Below are 23,769 nucleotides of genomic sequence, written 5' to 3' on the forward strand. Positions count from 1 at the left end.
GGAAGATCCTGGTGACACAGCCCCTGTAGACTCAGGAGATATTCGGTCCTGCAGGTCTGTGCTCCCAGGGCAGGGGGAGGGTGGGAGCAGGCAGAGGCCGGAGCCTGACTCCCCGCCCTGCCGTGCCCCAGCTGTGGCCCGGTTCAGGCTGTTCCAGCTGGTGCCTCTGTTGTCCCATCTGTAGAATGGGAATGGGAGGGCCTTCCATGCAGTAGCAGCAGACCTAGTGCTTGGTCCATCGGTGCAATCAGTGGGTAGCAAGTGTCCTGACGCTGAGAGCTGCAGAGGGAGGGAAGGACTTGAGGGCTTGGAGCAGTAGCTAAGGATGGAGCTGGGATTTTTGCATAGTCTAGGGGATGGTTTAATAACTGGGAAATAGCAGGGGAGCCTAGCTGCCCCCAAAAGGCATGCATGTTCTGAGTCGGAGCATTGGAGCAGTAACTGGGAGCCCTGTGCTGAGAAGGGGCCTCTCTGGGCCTGCGTGGGAGGGAGGTTGTACCTCAACTGTGGGGTCCCTCCAGCTCACGGAGGGTGAGGAGCAGGGGCCAGCTGTCCCAACAAGGAAAGCAGTGAAAGCTACGTGGAGGGGCCCCCTTCAAAAAGTCATAGAACCTGTAGTGGGGCCACGTGGGGGCTGCTGCACTGAGGTGCTCAAATGGGAGTGGACGGGTGGTTGACAGCATGCTGGGAAAGGTTGCACTTCTCACAGAGGGGCTGTTCCAGCTGCCCTTCACCAGCATCCTCCAGCACTTACGGGGAGCCATGTATCGGAGGCAGAAGCAGATGTGTCTCTGGGGTCTCAGGGATCTAGGAGATACCTATGTAGGTATCCCTATTTTTTTCCTAAATATTCCATCGTAAATATCAGGGGCAGAGGAAAGGGGGGAAGTAGAGATGAACGAAGCTGGGGGAGGCCCCACTTGGGCTTGGGCAGATAAGCAGGCGGGGCGGAGGGAGGACTGGGGCCAGGAGGCACATGGACCCGGAGCAGAGGGCGAGCTGTGGTCCATGCCTTCTGATCCCACCTTCCCCAACGTCTGCCAGCCACCTGTACAAGGCCCAAATCTGGACACTGTCTTGAACTAATATATTGTTGACTAAAACTGGTTCCTTTTTCCCTTCTTAGTATCCCGTGGAAATCAGGAAGTATGAGTATGATCCCCATTTTGCGATTCGCGGACTTCATTATGATGTGCAGCGGGTAGGTTTAATTCTCCTGTCTTTCTACAGCTTAACAGTGTTTGGGTATGAGTGTCCTCTTGGTGCTTTTCTTTGCTGAGCACACAAATTGCTTTTAAATTATATTCTTTGGGACTGCGGAACTGAATTATTCAAAACATCTTTGGATAAAGTTTTTTGAGACTATATATTAGAAAAGCATGAACGCATTTGGCTGTTTGGGTGAAACCACTGATTTCTAGTAGCCATGGCTGTGTTTTGAGGAGGAGCCGGTGGTCACATCTTCTTCTGCAGACAGGCTCTGTCCTTAATGCGGTGCACAGTGCTTTAACCAACAAGAAGACCTTTCAGAGACACACAGTATACTGCTTTTTCACAGCAACCTAATGTTGATAGGATTTATAATATACACCCGGAACGCTCGTTAAACATGTGGATTTTTGTGCATTCTTTACTTGTATGTGTGTTTATGTTTTTGAAGGCTGTATTGATGAAGATTGATGCTTTTCATTACATCCAGCTGGGAACTGTCTACAGGTAAGAGTAAAAGGAGGTAAATTTAATTCACCCCAAGTAAGCAAGTGGGTTTGGGTTTCAAGACCCACTGACTAGTGGTGAGGGTTGCAGTGTGCGTGGGCCTGTGATTCACTCACTCACTCATTAAGAACACTTACTGGGGCCTACCGCCATGCCAGGTGCTGAGGATTTGGCTTGCACAGCTCTGCATGCAGGTGGAAGCCACACAAGTAAACTGATGACTGCAGGACCCTGGGGCGGGCCTGGCTTCCCAGAGGCAGTGCTGGCCAGCTGAGGGAAGGTTCTGGAGAGGAGGGGTGGGTGGGGTGGAATGTTGGGTGAGTGAGCGGGTTCTGGCTCCCACCATGGTAGTTGAGTAGTTTGGATATTAAGACACCTTCCTTCTTCCCCTTATCCCTCCCCTCTCCCCCATTTATTATAATCAGTAGAAGCACTAAGCTCAGAAATATTGGTAACTTTGAAAATTTTTTTTGCCTTTTCTAATTCTCAAATTTGGGAGGGATTTAGGAGTGTGGTTTGTATTTACATTCATATGTTATGTCTTAAAAAAAGATGTGTGCCTATCTTAAGATTGTTTTCTCAGAAACTCTTTGTTAAATTTTTTTTTCCTCCAAGTAAAACATGTATGTGGTTACAATCCAGTAGCACTGAAAGCATCCTATGAGATGACAGCAGACCCCACCCAACCCCTTTAAACCTTTTTTGTTTGTTTGTTTGTTATTTGTAAATAATGTGCTCACACTTCTGTTTCTTAATTGGTTAATTCTGGACATGGTCCCTACTGTAAGTTGAGGGTCCGGCCTTCACACACGCACCCTCTCCTCCAGCTTCCTAACCTCAATAAGATCTGAGAATCTGCTGGTTTCACCATTGTTTGCATTTTGACTCTGCAGGTCTCATTCATTCTCACACCAAGCAGTGCACTGTGATTTTTTTCTTCTTTGTTCAGTGTTTGCTTTCTTTTACATTTAAATAGTAAACTCATTTTTTATTTGCTGAGTTTCTTGTGTAGGTATCTCTGTTTTTTTTCTAACCATTCTATCATAAATATCAGGGGTGCATTTATTTCCCAACAATTCAAACGTTTTAGATAATCTATCACTTACTTTTTTTTTTTTTTAATTGGCTTTGCCCTCCTGCTCTGATCTCCTTCAGTTGCTCATCCTGGGACTTGTGTCTGCCTCTCTCTGTTCACAGGTTCCCATCTCTTCCTCTTTTAGGCTTTACTCCCCCATTTTGCTGGAACATATCCTCCAGGCGCTTCCTGGGGCCTAGAGGGCTGAGCCTCCCCTGGGATCTGTGGCGGTTAGTCAGTTCTTCTCATTTGTGTCCCTTTCAGGCCCCTGTTCTCAGTGTTGCAGAGTTAGGTGCCTCCATTTCATCTACAGTTTATCTTTCAAAAACGTGTTGAAATGTCTTATCTATGGAGGTCTTTGCTCTCATTTCCTTTGACCTTTTGAGCAGTTTATACTTTAATCTCTTAGTGTCCTTTTAATGGTGTTTCAGGAGGGAGGAGAGGGTGTGGTGATGAGAAAAACAATCATACTGGTAATAACAAATAGCACCTAGCAAATATTGAGTCTTGCTAGGGGACAGACACTGCCATAGGATTTTATTTGAGTTCACTCATCTAATTCTCAGAAGAACCTTATGAGATAGGTACTATTCTTAGTGTCAAATATATTAAATAACTTGCCCAAGGCCACACAGAAGTAGAATTCAGACCCAAGCAGTCTGGCTCCAGAGTCTGTGCTCTGGGCCTTTCTGAATGTCTGAGGGTTCACTGGAAGCCCCCAGCAGATCTTTTGAATCTGTTTTACCACCTCTGTTTCTGCTGTCAGCCCACTGGCTTGGTCACCCGTCCCTTCTTTCCTGGGCTCTTGCCCTTTTCTGCAGTGCAGTCCATCCTGGATACTGCCGCTAGACTGATTTACAGGAATTATTGCCATCAGCAGGCCCCTCTTCTCTGCTGAAATCCAGGATAGCTCCTCACTGTCTAGAGAATAGAGCCCAGACTTCTTAGGCTTTCCATCACCCTTCTTGAAACCTGTAACCCCTCCTCTTCTGTAAACAGCTACTTCATGGGATTGGTTAAGACTCTTGCTTGCAAGTGACTGAAACCCAACTCAAACTGGCTTGAACAAAAACACAGTGTTGGCCCACTGATGGTGTAGACCAGGAACAGAGCTTGTTGCAGGTGTGTCTGGCTCCAGAGGCCAAAGTGATGGTGTCAGAACTCTTTCCATCTCTTGGCTGTCTTCCTCTCTGGGTTAGCTCACTGGCAGGCCTCTCTGTGTGCTGACCCGTGGAGTACCAGCCTCCATCCCTCACCTCCAGGTCATGCGGAGAAGGGGAGTTTCTCTTCCAGCAGTTATAACCAGCCTCAGAGGGAGTGGATGCCAGGCAGGCACAAACAACAGATATATTCCTTTCCTCTGAGTTCTCCTTTCTCACTGCTTGGCATCTAGTCATGCTGGCATTCCACCAGGATGCAGTTTTCCTTCCTCTCTGCTTCGTGAAATCTCATTCACCCTTCCTTTGGGGCTGACTTCTGGTGAGACCTCTTCGCCCTCTCCATCTTTGGTCCACACAACGCTATGACTCCTAATTGTTGTGTTGCTTTTTCTGTAGATAAGTTGTCCACTATGTCAGGGCATATGAACAGGGCTAGGCAGGGGGAGCCAGCCGAGGCAGTGAAGTGGAGATAAGGTCCTGGGAAGGTCGCTCTGGCCTCAGCCTTGAGAAGGGATGTGGTGGGCCGGGTGTGAACCTGGTCCCAGGCACTGTTCATGTGTGTGTGGCCTTGAGCAGGTTCTTGACTCTCCCGGGGCCTTGGTTTGTCCCTCTGTAAAATGGGCATGATTCTAGTACCCGTCTCAGGGGCAGCTTGTCATGCAGACTAGAGTGTGCTTGGAAAGGCATAGGCTTGCAAAACTATCACTTCTCGTCCCTTAACCCTCAGAAGGGATGAAAATGTGCAAACAGCTGGACAGAGTGCTCCCGCCTCAGCCTCACGTGTATCTGAGACGCGCTGCAGTCCCAGGTCCTACCTCAGGTTCAGTTTGGGGTTGTGGGTTATGGGAGCGAGCGCTGCTGGGCAGGGCAGGAGGTGGACTGGCTCTCGCTGAAGCACCCTGTTGTGCCCACCTTTCAAGTTCTTAATAGGCCCCTTGTGAAAGGCACAGGCTGTTTCATCACAGGCACACCAGCAACACTTTGATGGCGCCTCCCATGTACCCATTACTGCTCTGTAGATAGTAACTTACTTAATCTTCTCAGTAACACCAGGTGGTAGGAACTATTAGTGTTTCCCATAAAAAAAAAATGGCACTGAGACCCGAAGCGGATAACTTATTTGTCCAGGTAATCCCCCTGGTAACTAGGGAGCTGCGATTCGAACCCCAGACAGACTTGTTCAGATCTGTGCTCCCGACCTTTGTATCACTCATGAAGCAGGAAGGGCCGTGTACCATAGCTTTCCTTCTGATGGCAGCATGGTTTGGGCTGCTCCCCGACGTGGTGGCAGTCAGACTGAGGCCCCTGCAGAGGGTCTGGGCGGTGCTCCGTGGGCGGGAGCTGCTCCTGCGGCCTTCCACTGGTTGCAGCTCACTCATTTCCCTGCCTCTTTTGAGCTGACATTTGGTAGCGTGGAGCCTAAAGACGCAGCTTGCTTGGCCACGTGCCTGTGAATGTGTCTTCGAGGTAGCAGTGGCTTCTGAAGCCAGCGCAGGGCCTTGAGAGGGGGCAGAAAAATAACTCACCCAGCAGAATTCTTCTTTTTGTATTTTCTTTCTAAGTGTTAGGGCCTTAGGGTGACTATGCCTGACTGTTGCTACTTAAGCAAGAGCCGTTCTCCAGGGTCACTGTCTAAATGACCTGACCTGGCTTAGCACCAGTGTCTTACCTGATTTCTGGCATGAAGATAAAGGAAGTACAATGCCTCTTGTTTTCAAAGGCCAGTAGTTGTAACAAGTTAATTAAGTTAGGAGCAAAATATTGATGAATCCCCTTGGATACTTTCAAAAGTAACACAAAGGTGGAGAATGTAATAAGAAAGAGACTGAAATTATATTTTTAATTAAAATTTCATGTTAAACATAAAGTATATTTTGTATGTATTTTAATATTGGCCCAGTGATTTTGTATGATAAGCAACCTGTTTGTATTAGTACCTGAAATTCTTACTGATTTATGTAAAGTCCCCCTTGTAGCACTGCATGGCATTTCCATCATTCATTCTGTGGTTTCCCCATCACTGGTGTCTGTCTCTCATGCGTCCTCGCCTCTAGAGACTTGACAGTCCCCTTCCTAACACTAGAGCAGGCCGTTCCAGGGGAGGAAATAAGAGACCATGGAGTGCCAGGTGAGAGCGCCTGTTCCCAGAACTGGTGGCCGAGGCTGGGCTGAGATCCCGGCCACTCGGACCCCCAAATTCATCTTCCCTTCTGTGTGGAGGAGCTGGATTCATTTGCTGATTCTGCTGCAGCTCCCAGAGGCAGGCAGGTGGTGGCTGTTACCCTGGCTTTTTACAGATGAGGAAACTGGCCCTCACTGTCACGTAGCTTCTGGGGTCAGCCCTCTTAGACGTGTACGCAGGCTTCCTACCTTGTATCATAGGATTTAATCTGTCAGAGCCTCGTGCATAACTTTCTCTACCTCACCACTGACCTTAGGGTAGAGCATCAGAGGGCAGGAAGATGATGAAAATACACCCAGCCTTTCTCTCCCTAATGTATTAAAAACATAAACAAGCAAACCGACCCCAGCCCAAAGCAAGTCCTTAGGAGGCCTTGCACCTTATTGAGGGAGGCAGCATGGTTAGTGGCTGATGAGCCTGAGCACAGTCTGGGATCCAGTCCTGACCCACCATGTTCTCCTGGGGCAAGGTTCATGACCCTTCGGTGCCTCAGTTGCCTCTGCAGGAAAATGGGAAGAAGAATAGTGCCTCCCAGGATTGCTGAGGTTAAGTGAATGACTGCGGAACTCATGTCTGGCGTAGAGGAGGTGCCATGCCGTGTCTGCTGTTCTTCCTGCTCTTGTCACCAGTAGAGTGGCAGTCCAGTAACAGCCATAGCAGCTGGCCTGTTCCTTGTAGCAGCTGCTGGTGGCGCATCTCACCTCCTTGTGACAGTGTGTCTTGCACATTGAATGAAAGATTCTAGCAGTTGTCCGGGGGCTAAAAACCATTGCTCATTCTAGTCGAGCTCTTTACCTGTACCGCCTGTGATTTTTCCAGAGGCCTCAGTGTTGTCCCTGATGAAGAAGTTATTGAAATGTACGAGGGGTCCCACGTGCCTTTGGAACAGATGAGTGACTTTTATGGAAAGGTAACGAGACATAATTTATTTAAAGCAGCCTATCTTTTTCCTTCTTGAAACATGGTCTGATAGATTGAGGATTTTGAACTACTGGACTCTGACTGCTTGTATGGGATTGACAAGGAAATTGGGGGCTGTGTTTGGAGAGACCCTAGGTCTGAGAGCCTAGTGTGTTAGAGGCTCCCCTGGGGTCATCCATGCTTCTCCTTTCCTAGCCCTTTCCTCCCTATCTGCTGAAGGCTCCGTCTACCTTTCTGGTACCTACCCATTTGCCAGCACCTCCCTGGCTATGTCCCCACTTTCCGGATTGAGTCACTGGGGGCTGTTAGTGTGGAAGCTGTTGCCTCCCCTGAGGTCGAGGGCAGCCCGTTGCCCAGGGCCCGAAGGGAAACCTCTGCTTTTCTAACTTGTGCAGTTCTCCAGCTGCTTGCCTTATTAAATGTGCTCTCTTACTTGCATTGTCAAAATGCAACGGAAGATGCCTGGTCACCTGGCCAACTTCGTATCATAAATCACAGGCTCTTTTTCAAGCTCACTGGGGGCTGTGTAGAGGTGCGCAAATTCCAGAGAATGAAGTGGCTTTTTATGCCATTCCACAGGCAATAATCTCTTTGCTGGCTTCCTTCTGTTCTATGAAACAGTGTAAGCTGGAAGGGAGATGGAGCACGAAGTGGAGTGGAAGGAAGGGTGGGTGGGCTTTTGGGCAGATCAGGGCATTTCCTTGGATTCCCACTTATGCGCAGAGTGAGATGTCAGCTCTGCTGTATGTGGCAACAAACAAGGTGAACATGTTTACTTTATTACCAGACTTTCCCTTTTCTTGTGAAGAGTGATCCAGATGTTGCCAACTGGAATCCTTCTGGGTAAAGGTACAGTCTAGCTCTGCTGTGGTGTCGGCCTCCGTTTCTGACATTTTCCTCCCTGCCTGCAGAGTTCCCACGGAAACACCATGAAACAGTTCATGGACATCTTCTCCCTGCCGGAGATGACCCTCCTGTCCTGTGTGAACGAGTACTTCCTGAAGAACAACATTGACTATGAGCCTGTCCATCTGTACAAAGATGTCAAGGTCGTGTCAGCAGAGAGAGATTATGTTGCCACACATCCCTTTGAGCTTTTCAGCAGAAGTAACAGAATCGTTAGCCCTCTTTGTAGGCTGGGTGTTCGAAATAGTTCTTTGCCTGGGAGCTCTTTTATTCGTGGTTTAACCCTGAAAGTTGTAAGGAAGATGTTAAGTTAGGGGAATTGTTGCTAAAAGAAGAGGGCGCTTATATTGTTACCTGGATTTCTCCTCCTTTCTGACCAAAGGCCAGGGCCAGTGCACCTAGCCAGAGGCGTGAGTGGCAGCTCAGGTCCAGCCTGCCTGTAGGGAGGGGTGACTTCACACTCACAGGTGGTATTCCCTTCTCAGGCTGCAGTCCCTCCCCTCTTTGGTGGCACTGAAGAGAGGAGGATCCTGTCATTGGTCTTGTCTTCTTTCTAGATCACAGAACCAGCTCTTGGGGCCTGGGGAAGGGGGCAGAGGGAAAGAGCAATCATTACCTTTGTCCAGACGACTTGGATTATTTGTTCACAATACTGCATGTATATTACTGTTTGTCACATGAGGCTTCATTCAGGATTGTTCACATAAATCCTGTCCATCACCATGGACACTTAAGTTTTCCCCCAGGGGCCGCCTATGATAAAAGGGGCAGAATTTAGGTCTCATTTAGTGCATGCATTGCCAGGCTTCTAAAGACAGACATCATCACGAATGCTGTTGTCCATGTACTGTTACTCAGGCTATCTCAGGCATACTTTCTGGTAAATATATATTTGATAGCTGACTAAAAACGTATCTTTTGACAGGATTCAATTCGAGACGTGCACATCAAAGGAATCATGTATAGGGCAATCGAGGCAGATATTGGTAGGTATTTGGCACTGTGGTGGAGGTAGTTTCAGTCTTTCCCTTTGCTGTGAACCATACGGGCATTTTACCTTCATTCCCCGTGCTGAGCGTGGATTGCAGTACTCCCTTCTGACGCATCCTTGCATCTCAGACGGCTCCCTCCCCTTTGTCTCAGAACTTGACGTAATCCTGACGCCCAAGGAGAGTTGCTGGCAGCTGCAGGCATTTAGTTTTTCCCACCTAGACTGAGGGTCTTGGTTACAGATGCACCAGGCATGCATAGGTCACCCTGAACCAAGCTTCCTCAAGACTTTTTTGCCCAAGTGTCCTGGCCAGTGCCAGCCCCATAGTGTCCCGTTAGCACTTGCAGATCAACTGACTTCGTGCTGAATCTCTGTGTACCTTTTCCTCTTGCCCCTAGAAAAGTACATCTGCTATGCTGAGCAGACCCGTGCGGTGTTGGCCAAGCTGGCTGATCATGGAAAGAAGATGTTTCTCATCACCAACAGCCCCAGTAGTTTTGTGTGAGTTGGTTTGTGTTTCCTGGCTGGCCTCTGGCTCACTTCTTGTAATGCATTGATTTAACAGCTGCAAGTTTGAAAACAAAAAATTGAAAAAATTGTTAATCCCTTTATCGTTAGGCTTAACCTGGCTGACATGTTGTTCTAGGGACAAAGGGATGAGGTATATTGTTGGAAAAGACTGGAGGGACCTGTTTGATGTGGTCATCGTTCAGGCTGAGAAGCCAAACTTCTTTAATGATAAGCGGAGGTGAGTGTCTGTCATTCTAGGGAGGTAGGTTTCTTCATTTGCTGCTGTGAATACTTATGTAGTATGTCTTGGTGAAATAGGTGAAGTGGAGAAAGAGGCACAAAATCTGCATCAATATAAATTATTCATGGGGATGAAAATGTAGCATAAAGAATAGTCAATCTTTTTGTAACATCTGCCTATGTTAATAGTATCTACACTAGTTGGGGCGAGCATTTAATAATGTAGGTAACTGTCGAATCACTATGTTGTGTACTTGAAACTAATATATTATTATATATTAACTATACTTCAAGTAAAAAACATATTTATGGAGTGTGTCTGGTAAAATCCAGTTGGAAAATCACAAGCATCTGACATGATAGCTTTTGACTTTTAACTCTTCTAGAAGGTGATTGCAAGGAAGATGAGATTAGTACACAGCTTCCACTTACTGAAATGGTTCTCAGTTCAGCTTGGGGTACTTCAGTCCTGTAAGTCAGGCTTTAAGAAATGATTGACAACAATGAAAAATCCAAACTTAATATCTCATAGTAAGTTAGATGTGTTGCTGCAGACGCTGTGGGAAGCATAACAAAACAACAGCAACAGTAAGCTACCTGGTGCATATCTCTTTAAATACGAGCTCTAAAATGATGCATTTAAAATTGCAGCTGGATTTTGCAAAACTTTCCTGCAACAAAGGTTTTGCATCAAGTGGAGGAAATCTCTACCAAGACTTGTTTTTTTGAAGATCTAATTGCTTTTATAAAGTGAATCATGAAGGGAGAACATCCCATCTAGCAAGTAGAGAAATGCTCCCTACCAAGACTTAGAGTGTCTTTCTGAAACAGTAGCCCTGGGAAATAGAGGAGTGGGGGAGTTTTGGGTTGTGATGCTGACTAGCATGTGCTCTCAGCATTTAGTGGGTGGGGTCCGGGATCCTAAAATGTCTTACCGTGTGCAACAGTCCTGTTCACCAAGACGCATCTCCCCCAAAAGCCAGTAGTGTTGAGAGTTACTGCACAAAGGTTATAAAAATAACTCATTTTCATGTAATAATGGCCTATTTCTGAATAACTTTTTTACCCACATTTATTCTGTGCAGTTGGTAACCAGGCAGCCTCCCACCCTGTAAAGTATCATACACAGTGCCCTGTAGTTAGGTTTTGAACGGATTAAATCCCAGTTTTCCGACTTGCAGTGACTCCTGAGAGAAGAGGCAAAACCAAGAAGCATATGCAGCCTGAGAATTCGGGAGAATGAGGGAAAAACTAAAGTGTAGATCAGCTGTAAACACTGGCTTGCTGCTCTGTCACTGATAAAATGCTCTCCTGAATTTTCTTATTAGATTCTGGGGTGTGGTCAGGAGAAGGACCTCATCTCTCCTTTTGCCAGGGACCACCTCTGCTTGTTGCATTAATGCACTGTGGCAGAACAGTGTCTTGGACGACTCTCTTTGGGGGATGCCAAGCACTGCTCTCTCCCTCATTGCATGAATTTGTTTTGCTCTTGTTCTGGATGCCTGGAATAAGAGCTGAAAAATCCTCCACCTATACTCATCCCTTTGTTACTATAATGGTGAAGGTCAGAAACCATTTAAATGAAATCCACGTGAGGGGATATTACACAGCCACAAAAAAGGATGTATTTTGATATAAACAAGCAGTGAGCATGTTTTATGACTGTGAAAAATGATGTATGAAGAATATGTTACCACATTGGAAATTGCTCACAACATAAGAGGGAAAAAAGGGTAAATTAATATACACAAATGATCATTTTATGTTCATAAAAAAGAGAAAGATAACAGATATAAAAACCTGAAGGCATCAACTGAAATATTAAGTGTTTATACCTGGGTACTGGAATTATGGGTGATTTTCCTTTTCTTGTTTTTTTCTGCATTTTCCAGATTTTTTGCAGTGATTTCATATCTTTGTAATCAGAAGAACAATCCAAATAAGTCCTACCTTAACACACAAACGCCACAACCTTTGGACTAGCTCTCCTCGCATGAGGAATGAGGCCTTTATTCTTATTTTTCCATTTTCTATTATAAAATAGTATGCCTGGTCCTCTGATTTGTTTTATATCTGGAGCAGCTGAATTTCAAGTACAAAGCTGGGTAAAGGTACTAAGGCAGTATTTCCAGAAGGTTTTTGGTGAAACAGATTTTCTGCAGAGTTAAATTTAGGAAATCTGGATTTAAGAAAGGTTCTTCTCCGGAGGGCTTTTCAGAGTCATCAGTAACTTTTGTAAGGGATATATGTAGTGCACAGTGTTTTCCAAATTCATCTGACCCCAGAGTTCTTTCCCACTGAGCACCTTCACCCCGGGCTCTGCAGTTTGGGATGTATTGCACTAGGCCTGGGAGGGTGGGGGTGGAGTTGTGGTTTTAGGGCTTTTTCAGATTTGTGGAGTTTCCTTCTGTTCCCAGAGAGTAATTGTGTAGTATTTCACTATGGGCTGCTACCACGTGTCCTAATGTTTCCCATTTCTGTTGTCAGACCTTTCCGCAAGGTGAATGAGAAAGGTGTCTTGCTCTGGGATAAAATCCACAAGTTGCAGAAAGGCCAGATTTACAAGCAGGTATCTTGCGACCAATTTATCTTTTTCGTTCCTTTGCTCACTGGTCAGTTACAATGATAAAAACTAACACTTCTTGACTCTTACTTGTGTGTCAGGCATGATTCTGCATACCCTGGTTGAATTGACTGTTTATAACTTAGTGGCAAAATTGAAGCCCAAGTCAATATATTTACACAGTGCTATATCTAAATTAACTCGCAACTGAAACAGGTTTTAAAAACAAAATTTAAAGCATTAATTTTGTAGCAAAACTTTGCTACACAAATGTTTGTTATGAACTTACTTATAAAATAGAGAACAAGGTACATTGATAAAACGAATCATGGTACTTCTCAGTCACTGACCATCACACGGCAGACTAATATTTGTTGACATTGTCACTAAGTAAAGTGTAAAAAAGACCGTTACAAAGAGATACAGACAATATGAACCCTTTTTGAAAAGTACATTTGACTTAGAGGAATGGTCTAAAAGATTTCACATGAAGGTGTTTTCATATTTTGATATTTAAAATAAATTATGAAGGCAAAAAGTTTATTAAGTTTTAAAAAGTAGATATTTTGGCCCATGGGTTCTACAGGTCTCTCTCTGTCCTAGGAAGTAATATTTATTTTCTTCTGTTATTACAGGGCAATTTATATGAATTTTTAAAGCTTACGGGATGGAGAGGATCCAAAGTGTTGTATTTTGGTGACCATATATACAGTGACCTGGCGGTGAGGAGCCTTTTATCCTGTTCCTTTGTTGGGGGACAGATGTGTTAATTGCATTTATTAAGGAATTTCTTTTCTGTTTAAGACCATTTTTATGCTGTCATAAGAACTAGGAGTAGGCTGCTTTTTAAAAATTTTTTATTAAGGTATGATTGATATACACTCTTATAAAGGTTTCACATGAAAAAACAATGTGGTTACTACATTTACCCATATTATCAAGTCCCACCCATACCCCAATGCAGTCACTGTCCATCAGTGCAGCAAGATGCCACAGATCCACTATGTCCCTTCTCTGTGATACACTGTTCTCCCCGTCATCCCCCACACCATGTGTACTAAGCATAATACCCCCAGTCCCCTTCTCCCTCCCTCCCCACCCGCCCTCCCATACCCCTCCCCTTTGGTAACCACTAGTTCCTTCTTGGAGTTTCTGAGTCTGCTGCCATTTTGTTCCTTCAGTTTTGCTTCATTGTTATACTTCACAAATGAGGGAAATCATTTGGCATTTGTCTTTCTCTGCCTGGCTTATTTCACTGAGCATAATGTCCTCCAGCTCCATCCATGTTGTTGCAAATGGTAGGATTTGTTTTCTTTCTTATGGCTGAGTAGTACTCCATTGTGTATATGTACCGCATCATCTTTATCCATTCATCTACTGATGGACACTTAGCTTGCTTCCATATCTTGGCTATTGTAAAAAGTGCTGCGATAAACATATGGGTGCATATGTCTTTTTGAATCTGAGAAGCTGTATTCTTTGGGTATATTCCAAAGAGTGGGATTCCGGGGTCAAATTGTATTTCTATTTTTAGTTTTTTGAGGAACCTACATATTGCTTTCCACATGGTTGAACTAGCTTACATTCCCACCAGCAGTGTAGGAGGGTTCCCCTTTCTCCACATTCTCACCAGCATCTTTTCAATGCTGGCCATCCTTACTGGTATGAGGTGATATCTCATTGTGGTTTTAATTTGCATTTCCCTGATGATTAGCAATGTGGAGCATCTTTTCATGTGTCTGTTGGCCATCTGAATTTCTTCTTTGGAGAACTGTCTCTTCATATCCTCTGCCCATTTGTTAATCGGGTTATTTGCTTTTTGGGTGTTGAGGTGTGTAAGTTCTTTATATATTTTGGATGGTAACCCCTTGTCAGATATGTCATTTACAAATATATTCTCCCATACTGTAGGATGAGGAGTAGGCCACTTTTTAAAAATGTCTCATTTTATGCAGAACAGGATGGATCAGAGTTGTGATATAACTTTTTCTGGAGCTTAGCAATTTAGAATTTATCAGAAAACTCTTTCCGTTTAAGAAATGGTAGACATAATTCCAGTGTTCTTACCTTTTCCTTTTATTATTAAGCGTCAGACACATCCAAATGCAACATAAAAGCTCAGAAATGTTAGCCAGGCACTTTTGCCAGCCAGTCACTTTGAAAAAGTACAAAATGGGCCTTTCCTGGAAACAGCTATTGTGTGAAAGTGAGGCATTTTACGCCCGTTGGAATGAACAGAGCAGTGTTGCTGGACTTGACTTATAATTTAATCTATAATTGAAACAAGGTTGAGTTAGTCACATTTATTATCAAAGTGGAATGTTGTGGAATGAATTTATATTTGTCAAGGATCCCAGCTGGCTTGCCTGCTGCACGTTTTGCAAAATCTAAATGAAGCTCAGCGTCAGGGGTAATGGGATAAGGTGCCATTGTCGATATTTCTGAGTATTTTGGCCCACACTGGAGCCGTCTCACATATATGTGCATATACCTGTGTCCCTTTTGTCTGCCTACCAGCAGGCAGTAAGCTATAATGGGCTGTGCAGTAGGACTATCTGGGAAGCATTTTCAGAGCCCATGTGTCTGAGCCCCACAGAGCTCTGTGGACTCAGTCTGGTGGTGGTGGAGGTCCAAGGGGTTGACTCCAGGCCTGTATGTCATGACACTCTTCCCAGCACACACCTGCATGATCCTATCTGTCCAGTGGATTGAGGTTTAGTGGAAGGAATCCTGGGCTCAGAGTTAGAAGACTGAGATTTTCATCCCTGCTCTACCATTTATTAGCTCTGTGACCTTGGGCATATCCCCCAAGCCCCGAAGTCCTCATCTGTAAGAAGAGTGAAATATAAGATACTGTATATAAAAGTGCTTAGTAAAGTAGCAGTATGGGGCACTACCATCAGGATGTTGGCATTCCCAGAATGTCCAGTCAAATGAATTGGCATCATGGGTATATTCCTCTTGCTAAGTGGGTTCTTTGGGCCCTGATGAGATAATGAACTGTGTGCTACCTTGAGGCATATGGTTACATGGCCCTGTGAGGTGCCACACACACACAGGTTGTAGCATTATGGGAGGTTTTCGCAAAGAAGTAGTTCTTCAAGTTTGGTCCCTGTGACATTAGCATCACCTGTGATGACATGTCAGGCCTCACCCCAGACCTGCTGAGTCACAACACTACATGGGGAGGGGCAGCCATCTGTGTTTTAAACAGCTTTAGTGTATTCAAATTACACTAAAATTTGATGTCAGGGTAATGCTGGCCTTATAGAATGAGTTAGGAATTGTTCCCTGCTCTTCAGTTTTTGGGAGAAAAAGGATTGCTGTTAATTCATCTTTAAATGTTTGGTAGAATTCACCAGTGAAGCCATCTGGTATTGGAATATTCATTGTTGGAAGGTTGGTTACTGATTCAGTCTCCTTGCTAGCTAGAGGTCTACTCAAATTTTCTATTTCTTCATGATTCAGTCTTTTGTAGGTAGGTTGTGTGTTCCTAGGAGTTTGTCCATTTTATGTAGGTTATCCAAGTTACTGGTATATAGTAGTGTATAATATTCTTTTATAATCTTTTTTATTTCTGCAGAATCAGTAGTAATGTCACCACTTGAATTTCTGAGTTTTAGTAATTTGGGTCTTCTTTCTTTTTTTTCTTAGTCAAGCTAAAGGTTTATCAATTTTGTTGATATTTTCAAAGAACCAACACTTGGTATTGTTGAGTTTGTAATTCTAACTTTAATTCTGTTTATTTCTAATTAAAAATAAAATTTCTCTATTTTTCTAATCTTTATTTTATCCCTGTTACAATCTTTATTATTTCCTTTGTCCTGCTAGCTTTCAGTTTAGTTTGTTCTTTTTCTGGTTCCTTAAGGTGTAAAGTCAGGTTGATTTGAGAACTTTCTTCTTTTTTCATGTAAATGTGTGTAACTATATATTTCCCTCTTAGTACTGCTTTGGCTGCATCCCATAAGCTTTGGTATGTTGTGTTTGCATTTTAATTTGTCTTGAAGTATTTTCTAATTTCCCTTGTGATTTCTTCTTTGACCCATTGGTTGCACATGTGTGAATTTTTCAGTTTTTTCTTCTGCTATTGATTTCTAAATTTCTTATGATCAGAAAAGATATTTCATATGAGCTCAGTCTTTTAAAATTTATTAAGACTTATCTTGGGGCTTAACATCCACTCTATCCTGGAGAATATTCCATATGCACTTGAGAAAAATGTGTATTCTGCTTTTGTTGGGTGGAGTGTTCCGTGTATGTCTCTTAGGTCCACTTGGTCTTTAGGTTGTTCAAGTCCTATATTTCCTAGTTGATCTTCTATCACATTGTTCTACCCTATATAGAAAATAGGCTAATATGAAGTCTCTTACTATTTTTGTAGAACTCTGTATTGCTACCTTCAGTAATGATTGTTTCATATATTTTGGAGCTCTATTGTTTGGTGCATAAATGCTTATAATTGTTATATGTGATTGGTGAATTGACCCTTTTATCATTATATAGTGTCATTTTTGTGTCTTCTGACAGTTTTTGTCTTAAGAGTCTATTTTGTTTAATACTAGTATAGCCACTCTTGCTCTCTTTTGGTTACTATTTGCAAGGAATACCTTTTTTAATCCTTTCACTTTCAACCTATGTGCATCCTTAGATCTGAAATGCATCTCTTAATATGGTCAGTGATTCTGTAACATCTTCTTATGTTGACAGGTAATAACTACACTAGTGGGGGTTAGGATTTAGTAATATGGGTAACTGTTAAACCACTGTGTTGTATACTTGAAACCAATATAAGACTGTGTATCAATAATACTTCAAGAAAAAAAATAAAATGCACCTCTTGTAGACAACATATAGTTAGATCCCATGCTAAAGCTTGAAAACCACTGTTATGAAGTGATAAGACCAATTCATTAGCTAACGTGTCAGAAATTATGTGCGCAATGAACATTACCCCTCGAAGGAGTGCCCTTGGGAATGTAGATGCTTCCAGTGTTGCTGCTGTTCCTCAAAATACATTTTGATTCCCCCTTTGGGGTAGATTTGAGAGACAGTTTGAGACATAAAAGGAAATTAGTTTATTATCATTAATTTATTGTCATGTACTTTAGTCTTAGGGATGTTGCAAATGACTTTTTACCTATTTTCAGAAATAAAATCCACCTTCAAAATTTTGCCACCATTGGAGATATTTAAAAGAATGTGCTGTAGGTTTTCATATATTTTGGGACAAAGAGAAATATTGAAAAAGTTAAAGAAATTCAACTAGTGAAGAAGGTAGGCATCCTTAGGACTCACAGAGCAGAGGTTCTAGTGTTAGGTGAGTAACTAGAGTGAACATTTAAAGTTGTAAACCATATACTACTTCTCTCCTTAAAGCCCCACAGCTTTCCTTTCTCCCTTAGAGTAAAGGCCTCATTTCCTGTGGTTGCCCAGAAGGCCCTGCTTGGTCTCTCCTTCTGCAGCCAACCTCCCTGAAGTCATATCCTGCCTCTGCCCTCTCTTACTCTGCTCCAGGATCTCTGCCTTGCTGTTCCTTAACATCCCTGCCTCAACATTCCTGTCCCAGTGCCTTTACTCTTGCTGTTTGCAACCCAAATTTTTCTCCTCCCATGTATTTGCTTTCTCTGTCCTTCCCTTCAGATCTTTGCTCAAATGTCCCTTTCTGAGCCTGGACTTCCTAACCCCTCTGTATAAAATGATAACTCCTTTCCCTTCTAGTTTGCTTGATTTTTGTCCATTGTATTTATTACCACCTGCCATTGTGTTTTTACTCATTTTTTTTGTCTGTATTTTCCATGAGGGCAGCATTTTGTCAGTGTTTGTTCATTGTTTTAGCCTCAGTGTCTAGAATAGGGCCTGGCAAATTGTAGTCATTTGATTAAATACCTGTCAAATGAGAAAATGAAAGACCATTTAGTATGGTGATTTTGTATCTTACATTTGCTGGGCCAGGACTATTATCAGATATTCTGGGGTCAGATCATGGGGTCACAACATTTAGAATGGAAAGTGTGGTCATGTTTATGTCGTGTGATGATTCCAAGTCTGAGATGCCGTGGCTCCCCATAACCCACAAGGCCTGGCCACAGCGGGGGCCGCCCGGTGGTCTCCAGATAAATTGAATGAAGAGCTTCAGTAGAATTTTGGTTGAGCCTCTCTCTGCCCCTGACCTAATTGTTGTTTTAGAAACCATGGTTAATGATTCCAGACCCTGTGTTTCTGCGGGGGGACTGTGAGTCACAGCAATGACTTCCGGAACAGAAACTTTTCTTGGAGTGAAGTGGTCAAAGCCTGGGGCTAAATTGGCTTCAATTAAATGTAATTCATTGAGTTTGGCTTGGTTAATCACTAACCATTACAATTAAGAAGGAATTCAGTGAATGGCTGTTGTATCTGGGAAAGGTGATGAAGTGGTTTAAATTCTGTGGAGGTTAATGTTGGCTTTTGTGATTTTTACCATCAGGATTTGACCCTGAAGCATGGCTGGCGAACTGGCGCAATTATTCCAGAGTTAAGATCTGAGCTCAAAATCATGAACACGGAGCAGTACATTCAAACCATGACCTGGCTGCAGACCCTGACTGGGTTATTGGAACAGATGCAGGTTTGGGATTATTTTTCTCTCCTACTTTTTCTTTAAGCCTGAAGTTAGTCCTCTGGTCAAAATTACTCCAGGTATTTTCTGTCTAATTATTATAATGTATGAAGCATTAAGTCATCTTGCAAAATAACTACTAGTTATTTTGCTCCTAAGAGAGTTTTGCCAATTACTCTGAAAAGAACTTTAAAAATGCCCCCTAAAGCCCTCTGGAGAAAGCTCTGTGGGGCCTGTGTAAACACAGACGTATGTTTGCACTCCTCTGTCGGAGGAAATCCAGTACCCTCACTTCCCCACTAAAGCTCTATTGAAGATGTCATGCAGGATTTGAGAACCTCCTCCAGTCTTTGGGTCAAGTCCTGCTTCTGCTATTAGCCTGCTGTGGGACTTCGCCATCCTGGGCCTCAGTCTCCCCATCTGTAAAAAGGAAAGGTCCTATGGAATGGACCTTCCCCTCGGCTGTGTGGCTTACTGGGAAGTGTCTCAAAGCATAAGTTGAAATCCCTGCCTTCAGCCTCCATGTGAACCTGAAGATAATACCTACAGTTTGCTAGCCCTCTGAAGTTCAGTGGCAGGTTTTCCTTTCGCTAAGTTATGTAGCCAGTTTGGACAGTTAGTGAGGCATATTGTCCTTAGTGGTGGCTTCCTGGCCCCTGGAATCTGCCCCTCGTTTACAGCTGTGACCGCCTTCCCTGCCTCATGAGGCACCTTGCTTTCTCATTTAGCTCAGTTGGCCTGAAGCCACCTCCACGTGAGTGCCAACTCTGTTAGGACAAGGGACAGGGTGCCTGCTATCTGGGCTAACACACCTGCAGCCTCTGGCCATGGCCTGCTGCCTACAGCCTGCCAGCCTGCTTTGGGAATGGGCAGGGAGCTGCCTGGCCTGGCCCAGCTGGCAGGCCATGTGGAGGCAGCTGGCAGTGAGCTCAGGCAGAGCTGTGAGGGGCGGCTGGCCAGGTCCTCGCTCCAGATGCACACATTCCAGAGCGTGGGGCCCTGCACATCCCTCAGGCCTTGCCTCCAGGGTGCTCCAGCTGCCCTGGCTCTTGGCTTGGCTCTGACAAGGACTTGTTCTGTTTCCCTCACTCTGCTTGTTCATGAGATGACTTTCCAAAAATAAAAGGCAGCAATTCTGGGTTAGTGTAGCTTCTGTGCCTAGGTCATACAGCAGTAAGTTGCTTTCTTTATGACAGACATGCTGTGTGCTTGCCCTACACACGTTACTCATTAATAGTCCCAGATGACCTTTGCAGGTGGGTACAATTTTTCCACTTTAGAATAAGGAAACTGGGTATTCAAAAGGTTAGATAACATGTCGGAGGTCATAAAATGACAAAGCACAAACTTGAACCTAGGCTTTTGTGATGCCAAGTCCGTGCTTCTGAGCTTTACCTTCAAGTTCTTCCCTGCTGTCTGGTCAGAGGTCTCAGGTGCAGCTGAAGACGCCTTACCTTCCGTGCAGTCACTCTGTGATGCTGGCAGCTGGCCAGGGACACAGCACAGCCTGTATGTAGGTGGTGTCACTGCATTTTAGCTCTGAGGACAGTTTTCTAGTTTTCCTCTCTCTGACCTATTAAACACTTGATGATGAAGGAGTGTGTGTTTTAGAGAATGAAAGTGCTGAAAATATTTCTGCGACTTACAGAAATAATTATAGAAGACATAAAGCTAGGGAAGGGGGGAAAGGGAATTAACATTTCATTGCCATCTGCATTTTACAAGAGAGGAAACAGGCTGAGAGATAAGTAACTCATCCAGAATTCCAAAGTTAGTGAACAGCAGAACCAACCTATTTAGAAATGTTCTAGACACCGGATTCTGGACGCTAAGGGCTTAAGATTGATTTCCTGCTCACAGCTCTTTGAAGTCAGTGGTGACATCCCCCCCTCCTCTCCTCCCAGTTTTACAGATGAAGAACGTGAGGCACAGAGGAGAAAATAACTCCCTCCAGTAAGGGCTGGCGCTGGGACTCAGAGCCAGGCAGCCCCTGCTCTGCTGCCTCAGGCCCTAACACATTTCACAGCCTCTGTCTGAGGCACTGTGGTGGAGAGGAGTGCGGCTTTACCAAATGAATGTCGTGTCTCCCTGTCCTGCCTGTTCCCCTGCCATTCCTCCTCTTGTCCCGCCCCTGTTCACCTGAAAAGCTATAAATTATTCCAGTGATCCTGTGTCTGATGTTTCTAGAAACTCCCCTTTGGGGATGATTTTCAGAGCACATAGTACATCATTTGGACTATTTCCTGAGAACAATTTGTCCTCTGAGGTCGTGTTTGATTTTCTTTTGGAGCCAGCAGAGTGTCATTTGGAGTCAAGTCTGATGAATTCAGTACAATTATTTATTTGAATAAATAAATACATGAGTTAAATAATGAATGAAATAATTTTTGCTTTTAAAAAAGTAGCTGTAAAGAATAAAGATAATTTTGATAAGTGGCCTCAAAGTATACCCTCCAGTGGTTGTGGTTAGTGGTGGGAGAGCCTTCCCAGGTTACCACGTCCAAGTCACCTTCAGCCCCAGGGGTCTGCAGACTTCCGCACAGGGCCAGACAGTAGGCTGCGTGGGCCATATAGTGTCTGACACAGCTTCTCAACTCTGGGCTTGTAGCACAAAAAAGCAGCCATAGACAATGTGTAAATGACTGGTTGTAATTGTGTCCCTATAATTTTATGGTGGACACTGAAATTTGAATTTCATATTTTCACATGTCATGAAACTGTTCTTCTGTATTCTTTTCCCTACTGTTTAAAAAGAAAAACCCATTCTTAAGCTCTTAAGCTGCTAGAAAAATTGGCAGTGGGCTGGCTTTGGCCTCCCTGTTGGTATATAGGCTGTGGGCCTGGTTGGACTGTAGTGCACTGTTCATGTTGGTGGGAGGACCGGCGCCGGGTATATATAGCTAATCTGCATTTTTGCTCATGAAGAGCTGATTATTCTAATTAGTGACTGGGGCAAAGATGCCTGAGGCTGTGGGATCAGTCTCTGGGCTTCAGGTTACTCTTTTCTGATGTTAACTACTGGTTGTGGAGTGCAATGTTTCACTTAAAGATTAAATTAACATAAATAATTAACACCCTGTCTTTGCAGTAGTTTAAAATAGACCTCAGATACCTGAGACTGTTGTTTTACGAAGTTTGGCCTTGTAGGGAGAACAGAGCTGGAGAAAGGGGTGGCTCAAGGAAAAATAGTTTTTTTTTTTAATGGGAAAGACTTGACCTATGTTTAAATGCTGACAGGAAGGAGCCAGGCAAGGAGGTTGAGCATATGGGAGAGATGATAAATGATGGAGTTCCCAGGAGGGCACAGTGGGGCTCTCAGTATGTGTTCCAGCCTGGAAATGCCCGCTGGAGGACCTGCCTTGAATTTGGAGACCCAGTTTGGTCCTTCTTGGGTGCAGAGCCCAGGGTAGGGGCCTCCCGAGGGGCAGGAGTACAGAGGAGGTTTCACATGCCCTGTGGCAGCTAGTTTCAAAAAAGATAGTGCAAATAGATTAACTTTGGTAATCCTTATTCTAGTCAGGATTCTCCCATCCTGCATGTATTGGCTGGAGTAAGGGGATGGAAGTTTCTCCCTCATCCTTAGGCCAGGGCACAGGTGCTAGTTTATGGGCCACGAAGGGTGGGAGGGGGATTCCCTCTCACAGACCGACCCCTCATTCTGTGCTTTGTCATGGTCTGTCTATGGCTGTGCCCCCCAGAAGGGCCTCCATCTGGTCCTCTCTTGAATCTTAGCATCTTCCACAGGCCTGGCACATAGTAAGTGCTGAAAATATATAATGTGTCTGCACACACATGTGCATATGTGCATGTATATAAGAATTCATTGTGGCACCCTACAGATTTTACCTTTTCTGATCTAGACACATACTTTGTAGAGAGCCTAAACTCTACGGCAAGTAATTTGTTGAATGAAATGTGAAAGCTAATTAAAAACTATGCTCTCAGAACCTACGTCGATATGCCCAGACATGCCGCACCATTCTTCCTGTGCTCCAGTGACACACAGCCAGTGGTCCCTCCGTGGCAGCTGCTTCCTGGGAGTGTGGCAGTGCTGCGGGGCCAGAAATCCAGATTGTAAGCCTGGTCCTACAGGGTTTCGCCTGAGTGGCAGAGGCCCTTAGTGGGTGACTGCTAGTCCAGCTGTTGTGTTTGGCAGATTTGAGAAACAGAAGGGCCTGGATTCCCATGTCACAAGTGGATGGTTTGCTTGTTTGGTATTTTCCTCTGGGTTGTAAGGCTGCCCATGCGTGATCATGAATTGCGGAGAGTGAGTGCCCCCTGGGCTCTGCCATCACGCGTTCCTCTGCCTTGGGTTTGAGTGTTTCTATTTAGTAACAGAGGCCTTGGAGAGAGACTTGTTGGTCCATTTGTTAGGTTGGGGTCAGTTGTCATTTTCTTTTTGCTTTTTGCTCACATTTCAGCCCAACCGGAAAATTCTCTGCTTTTCCATCTGGTTGACATTCTCTGCCTTCCTGTCTTTTACAAAAACAATTATTTTTTTTCTCCCATAAGCACTTTAAAAGGCAATATAATATTAAGGAAAAAATTAAAACCATTTATAATCCTACTACCCTTGCACAAATTAAAAATTCCCATACGTATGCACATATTTTTATATGCTTGCAATTAGTGGACCTACTATTTCCATTTTACTGCCATTTTTATGTTTATACATGTATTTATATACATATAATATGTGTAATAAGTAGTATATATAAAATGTTTATATGTGTAATATGTATGTCATGGATACATCACACACCTATATACATTTTATGTGAATATGTATGCATTATGTTTCTACATAACTTTTAATAGTACTTTCACAGCTCTAGTTTAATAGGGGCCTATTTAGTAGCTTCATAATATTCCGTTGTGATTTGTTAAAACAGGTTTCTGATGTTAGACAT

General features: G+C 44.0%; 1 protein-coding gene across 5 annotated transcripts in view; it reads left to right on the top strand.

The window, feature by feature from the left end:
* The window catches only part of NT5DC3 (5'-nucleotidase domain containing 3), a 69,388-nt gene that overhangs the window by 39,126 nt on the left and 6,493 nt on the right, over positions 1–23,769 (top strand). For all 5 annotated transcript variants that reach the window (XM_036891237.2, XM_057486459.1, XM_036891238.2 and 2 more), the window contains 10 exons: positions 1,127–1,201; positions 1,661–1,716; positions 6,953–7,043; positions 7,966–8,103; positions 8,886–8,946; positions 9,350–9,452; positions 9,598–9,699; positions 12,189–12,270; positions 12,900–12,986; positions 18,728–18,868. In XM_036891237.2, coding sequence (XP_036747132.2) covers positions 1,127–1,201; positions 1,661–1,716; positions 6,953–7,043; positions 7,966–8,103; positions 8,886–8,946; positions 9,350–9,452; positions 9,598–9,699; positions 12,189–12,270; positions 12,900–12,986; positions 18,728–18,868 — 936 coding nt within the window. The remainder of the gene's footprint in view (positions 1–1,126; positions 1,202–1,660; positions 1,717–6,952; positions 7,044–7,965; positions 8,104–8,885; positions 8,947–9,349; positions 9,453–9,597; positions 9,700–12,188; positions 12,271–12,899; positions 12,987–18,727; positions 18,869–23,769) is intronic.

The sequence above is a fragment of the Manis pentadactyla genome, chromosome 10 (assembly GCF_030020395.1).
Source record: "Manis pentadactyla isolate mManPen7 chromosome 10, mManPen7.hap1, whole genome shotgun sequence".
Classification (NCBI taxonomy): domain Eukaryota; kingdom Metazoa; phylum Chordata; class Mammalia; order Pholidota; family Manidae; genus Manis; species Manis pentadactyla.